This window comes from Penaeus japonicus, unplaced genomic scaffold (assembly GCF_977035675.1).
Source record: "Penaeus japonicus unplaced genomic scaffold, GWHDUDI00000001_assembly GWHDUDI00000026, whole genome shotgun sequence".
NCBI lineage: Eukaryota > Metazoa > Arthropoda > Malacostraca > Decapoda > Penaeidae > Penaeus > Penaeus japonicus.
Genome location: NW_028234428.1, coordinates 9,811,244 through 9,817,196, shown reverse-complemented (window position 1 = coordinate 9,817,196; position 5,953 = coordinate 9,811,244). Strand labels below are relative to the sequence as shown.

General features: G+C 32.6%; 1 protein-coding gene and 1 long non-coding RNA gene across 3 annotated transcripts in view; one reads left to right on the top strand and one right to left on the bottom strand.

Moving 5' to 3' along the window:
* Positions 1-338: 338 nt before the first annotated feature.
* LOC122243050 (uncharacterized) overlaps positions 339-5,953 on the top strand; it is a 5,692-nt gene continuing 77 nt past the window's right edge. The window contains exons 1-3 of one of the 2 annotated variants that reach the window (XM_086551968.1): positions 339-597; positions 3,521-3,694; positions 4,304-5,953. The exon at positions 4,304-5,953 is cut by the window's right edge and continues 77 nt beyond it. In XM_086551968.1, coding sequence (XP_086408094.1) covers positions 523-597; positions 3,521-3,694; positions 4,304-4,330 — 276 coding nt within the window. In that variant the 5' untranslated portion in view covers positions 339-522 and the 3' untranslated portion in view covers positions 4,331-5,953. Of the gene's footprint in view, positions 598-3,520; positions 4,076-4,303 lie in introns of those variants that run through there. The other variant, XM_043000513.2, reaches the window with a different exon arrangement.
* Positions 1,958-5,953, bottom strand: part of LOC147468782 (uncharacterized) — a 15,394-nt gene continuing 11,398 nt past the window's right edge. The window contains exon 3 of the long non-coding RNA XR_015192278.1: positions 1,958-1,993. This is a non-coding gene — a long non-coding RNA (uncharacterized LOC147468782). The remainder of the gene's footprint in view (positions 1,994-5,953) is intronic.

Genomic DNA, 5,953 nt, shown 5'->3' with positions numbered 1-5,953 from the left:
AAATGAACTAAAGAACTTGCATTTGTACTGCACCAAGATGAAAAACATTATTGATATCAATAAAAATATAAATCCTTGAGGAGTTTCTCACACAATAAGAATGCATTATTCACAAAATATATAATAAAAGGCATCCAGTCCATAAACAGTAGAAAAATAATGAAATGGAAATAACATGCCAAAGAGAAGAGAGGTGTACTATATGTACCCACAAATATCTTTTAGAAAAATGTCATAATACAAACTCTTGCAAGATCCACAAGGGTAACATTTAGACTGGTAAACAAACATTTGCAAGTACACTCTTAACTTATCTTAAATGAAATAGGAAACTGCTCACTATATCAGGAGAGTGTTTTAGTTCCAGCCAATCTAAACATTACCCATTTCTCTGCAAGAACAGCCTTAAAGAGACAAGTAAGACTTCCATTCACCAGGACTTGAAAGCAAAAACCACAGAAGAAGAGAGCTGACCAGGAATTGAGAGCTGAGAGATCATACTAAATCTAAACATCAGAAGAGATGGTTTATTGTGCCCATTTCTCCCTCAATGCTTTCCCTGGTCAGGGTCGTAGGAAGTTTCATTCCCATTCAAAGGTAAGCAACACAAGATCTCGAGATATACCTTCATCACCAACAAACAAGGGAGTGTGAAAAGAAAGGATCTTAATGCTTCTAATTCATGTCCTCAACTATTGAAATTTATAAAACAGTCAAGATGGAAGGTAGATCTTGAGCTTATACCATTATAATTAAGTTTATTAAGCTAACTCTGTGTGAAGAGTAAAGAAAAGCACAAACTCACAATTTTATAGACTTCGATCTGAGTCATAATGCAGTGTCTGCCTTTTAAAGAGATTGAAACCTTGTAGACCCTACTTTTGAGGGTAAAGAATCACAGCCTCTTTTTTTTATCATTATTATTTTTCTTTAATCTATCTATTGTTTTTGGGACACAGACTAAGAGTCAAAATAACAAACCATTTCTCACATGAAATGGCTGGTGTGTGTTAGGCGTTAACATATCTACAGGAAAATTCAAGTAACAAATAAGCGAGTCTCAGGCTTGATAAAAAACAAACAAATTTACATAAAACTGTTGCCTATAAACACAATAGTTAACACCATGACTATCACCAATCACTTCACATACACGTCTACCAGACATTTCTACCATGGGTGCCTTCATTCCACAACACTCGAGAAAAGAGCAAGGTATGATCAACAGCTGAATAATAAGAGTGCCTTCACAATCTCCTTGAAAGGTAAATAATAAAGACAATAACAAAACATATAATCTAATAATCCCACGTGAGACAAGGAACTGACAAAATAATTCAAGTGCAATTCTTAAAAAAAAAAAAAAAGTTGAAACAAAGCAATCACAATAATAAGGAAAAAACAAACAAATGAAAATAGTTATAAATCTATCCAAACACTGAACAAAACATAATAACAAAAATAAAAATAAAAATAAAAATAATAATAATAATTTCAACTTCAAAGTAATAAGATTAAAGAGAAGAGAAGATAATGATCCATCAGGCTTAGTAAAATAATAAAATACACTTGAAGAATACATACACATGATTAACTTAAAATGGAAATAAAAATAGACCGCATTGCTTGAGCAGGAAGAGATGCAAGAAGTACTGCTGAGAAAAGATCCCACAAGCCAATGTATATGTAAATATATACTTATAAATGTAAATATATATTTATATAAATAAATAAATTATACAATATATATATATATATATATATATATATATATATATATATATATATATATATATATATATATTTTACAAACGTATTTATAAATATACATTTACATATCATATATAAATATATAGATATATATTTGAAAAAGAAAGAAAGAAAGAAAGAAAGAAAAAGACTCCCTTGTCTCAGTGCCAACCAGAGAGCATTCCATTCCCAAGTTCAAAAAAATGACAACACTTACACATTTGGAAGCCGTAGTCAGAGGACGCTGCAAGGAACAAAACACAACCATTGAGTGACAGCCAAGAGCCATACACACCATCAATACCGCCGGAATATGGCACCACCGCCAGGACCCAGCTCGGTGGAATCGCTGAGGGAATAATACCTCTTTTTTTTTTTCTCTCTGTCTCTCTCTCTCTCTTTCTGACAAACCTTTTACTGGTAGGTTTTTGGTTTGCTTGTTTGCCCAATATTTCTTTTCTTTTTATCTTTAGGAAAAGTGACTGAATTACAATATGAGCAAGATACGTTTTTTGAGATTTTGCTCAATGTTTAGTGAAAAGCACATTTTAAGTAATATTTCAAGTTAATTAGTGCATATCATTTTTTTTTTTTTGGGGGGGGATATAAACTGCCCTTATTCAAATAAATAATAAGTTATTGACATTGTAAATCTATATCATGAGCATTATCAATAGTTGTGAAACCCTATTGCCATGGATGCAGCTAATATTCAAAGAAACAAAAATAAATGAAAAAAAAAATAAAGAAACCAGTTTTAAAATCTTAAATATAAATATACCTTTATACTGAACTAGGTATGAATACTCTCCAATGCATGGACAAAATCAAATTAGGAAATTCATCTATATGTCATTTCACATCCATTATCTTTTCCAGTTTTAATCCATTTGATGCTCCTTAGATGATTCAAAGACACTACGCAAGTCCATAATCCAAGAGAAGAGGTTATGAGATAGCCAACTTTGTGCTCATTGGCAAACTTGTTGCTAATTTGTGCACATTATGGTACACTGCTCAACTTTGATAATGAACTCAGCATGTCCTTAAATCAAATATCACCATCCCTTCACTAACAATGCATCCCTTAAGTAGCATATTCAAAACCAGAAACCTCTGTAAAATGGAAACTAACCGAAATCGTGAGTCTCACACACTATCTTTAACTAACAAATTTGCTTGAAACTAGGTCACCTGTCAACAGTTCCCATATTTCACAGCAAGTGCATGGGAATCGTCACCCAGCTCCATTCCATCACGTCAGGACAGTGGTAATTAATCTAAATCGCAACTTGCTCTTCTTCCCACCTTTGACCACGTACTGCAATTCATATGGTGGCTTCCTCACCTTCACCTTCCATCATCTATGTGCTGCTATTGGTGAAATAAGGTATTCAAGACTGTTGTCAGTGCACTGTGAAAAATCAGAGACTTCCAACGGATAAACTGAAAACTTTGGAACCAAGAACTGTGGCATACAGAGTTACAGGGCTTTTTGCATGTGTTAGTGAAGGGGTTAAGGACCTCTATTTCTGCAGCAAATGAAACTTAGAATGCCATATAAATGAATGACACATAAATAAATAAAAGCATCTAACATATCTCCTGATTTCATTCCAAAGCATATGAACAGTTGGGTAAGAAAATAACAAATAAATGGACCAAAAAATAAAATGATTTTTTTTTTCATCTAATCAACCCTATGGTTCATGCCTAAAGTAAAAGTCTAGATATATAAATTGCAATTTACACCATTCCCTCTCCATTTCAGCTTGCACATGCATCTTACCCTGCTCCCCCCAAGCCGAGAATTACAAGAGCAAAATCCCACGAGCTGTCCCTGAGGTGGTTTTTCTCCAGTATGGCATCTTGGCAACACACATCACATTTGGTGCGCTGCTTGAAGGGGGGGAGGGGGGTCATCGTGATCACACATCGCTACCAGGTACTTCGCAACAACTTCACATGGTTTTGGAGAAGCTACACACAGGCACGGATCATAGAAATTATAGAACTTAATAAAGCGGCAAATATATCACTTATAATAAATACACAACAACTGCATGAAAATAAAAGATGTGGCTACTATGAAAATTATTTGCAAGTGACATTGCAAAGAATCCTGGTACACGTGTCCAATAATCCTGGAAATCAGCATGTATGTGCCATACTTGAGTACAGTCATATTAACAACTTAACCCTAAAGCCTGGCTGCGATCTAAAATCATCTTCTGGCTCCCTCATTTTAGGCTTCTTATATTTTAAAACCTGAGTTCCTATTGCAATTACACTTCAATGTTCTAATTTAGGTATTTAAGGACTATACATATACATTATATATATTTATATACATATATGTATATATAATATATATATATATATATACATATATGTATATATTATTATAATATATTATATACATTATGTCTCTCATATATTATATTATTTTATATATATATATATATATATATATATATATATATATATATATATATATATAATGAAAAAATGAGAGAAAGTTGAAATTATAAAATATCCCTCACTTTCTTTTCAGCAGAACTTGGTGCTGTCTTGTGACTGACTCTAAGGTCTTTTTTTCTTTTTTTTTCTTATAAGTCTTTTGTATCTTATTTAAAGGAAAAAAACAAAAATCAATAAATGTTATTACCCTATCCTATCTAAACAGAGTTGTGCTTTAAAGGGTTAAGGAGCACTTCAATTCTCTAAGCATATTTAAGTCCCTGTTATCATTATACATTTCTACATACTGTAAACTCTTACAATGCATGTCATTTTATCATATTATAAAGTAATATCACAGATATTCAACAATGACCACAGTAAAATTCTTTTGATAAATACTGAAAAACAAAGGGGAAGAATAACATTGACTCAGTATTATTACAAATAATACCATGATCTTCCTACAGTTCCTCTAGAAAATAGGAAGACTGTCCAGAAAAATAGCTAAACAAGGAGTCTTACTTATCATGGAATACAAATAACCAATAAAGACAAAGCCTTTTTCTTTAACTGGATACATCTTCCTCACTTTATTTCATTTGTAGATATACCTATACATATCCACAATTTTCAACTGTCTTATCCTTGTTTTTTTTGTCTTTTTTTTCTGATTTTTCACATCAGCTATCATTTGAGAAAGCTTTGAGGGGTAAAACCAGTTTTCCATTACTGGTAATTCTGGGTAGGAAAAAAAGAAAAAGAGGAAAAAAAGGGGGGAAAAAATATGAAGGAAAAAAAAAAAGAAAAAAAAAAGAAAAAAGTTTTCAATTACACTTAGGAGTTCCACAGGAGCGCAATTGAGATTGGGAGAAGGTGAATCAAGTTCATATCGTCTACAGACTCACCACCACACTAGGCCTATTTACATCCATGCTCTGCCTCTGCTAATTGGACCCACATTCTGACAGAATGGCAACTGGTCTTTTTTCTTCCTTTGACTAAAAGCTCACTACTTTGGAACTGGGCCTTACTTGTGTCAGAATCTGGGCCCCTGGCTACTCAGTCATCATTAAAGCATCCACGTAACTGGGACCCATTTAATATAAACTGCTTTAGTTTCAATACATTCCAATGTTCTACGACTTCTTTATTATGTAGACTACCGTTCTATTACTACATAAAAGGCCCTAGTGTTGCTTTCTAGCTCAAACTCAGAAAGCAAACGTACATTCTAATACCTATACATAGCAATTACTAGAAATTAATACGTACATTGATCAGTCCCTATTTATTCATCCGTGGTAGCATAAAAATATTATAGATATGGAATATCCCATTTGGGCAAATGTTTTATTCAATACTTATTTCATATTATTATTCATCTACTATCAGGTCCCTTCATTCATCATATTTGTCATTATTAACCAAAAAATGCTGAATCTCATGACTTGATCCTTTCTTTCTTTCTTTATCTATAACAAACTTTACACTTGCATATCACTCATAATATAAATTGAAGGTTTTAAAAGGTACAAGTTTCAAATACATAAAAGAAGGATAAATGCAAGTAAAACTGACATGACTCTTAGGAACAGAGGGACACACACAAAAACATCAAAAAAATGAATTAATTGAAAATTATACTCCAGCATTTTTTGCTGATCCTTATTAATTGCAGTGGTAGGATGACCAGTTACACATGAATTACAATGCGTTACAGATTCCAGGGTGACCGAGAAAG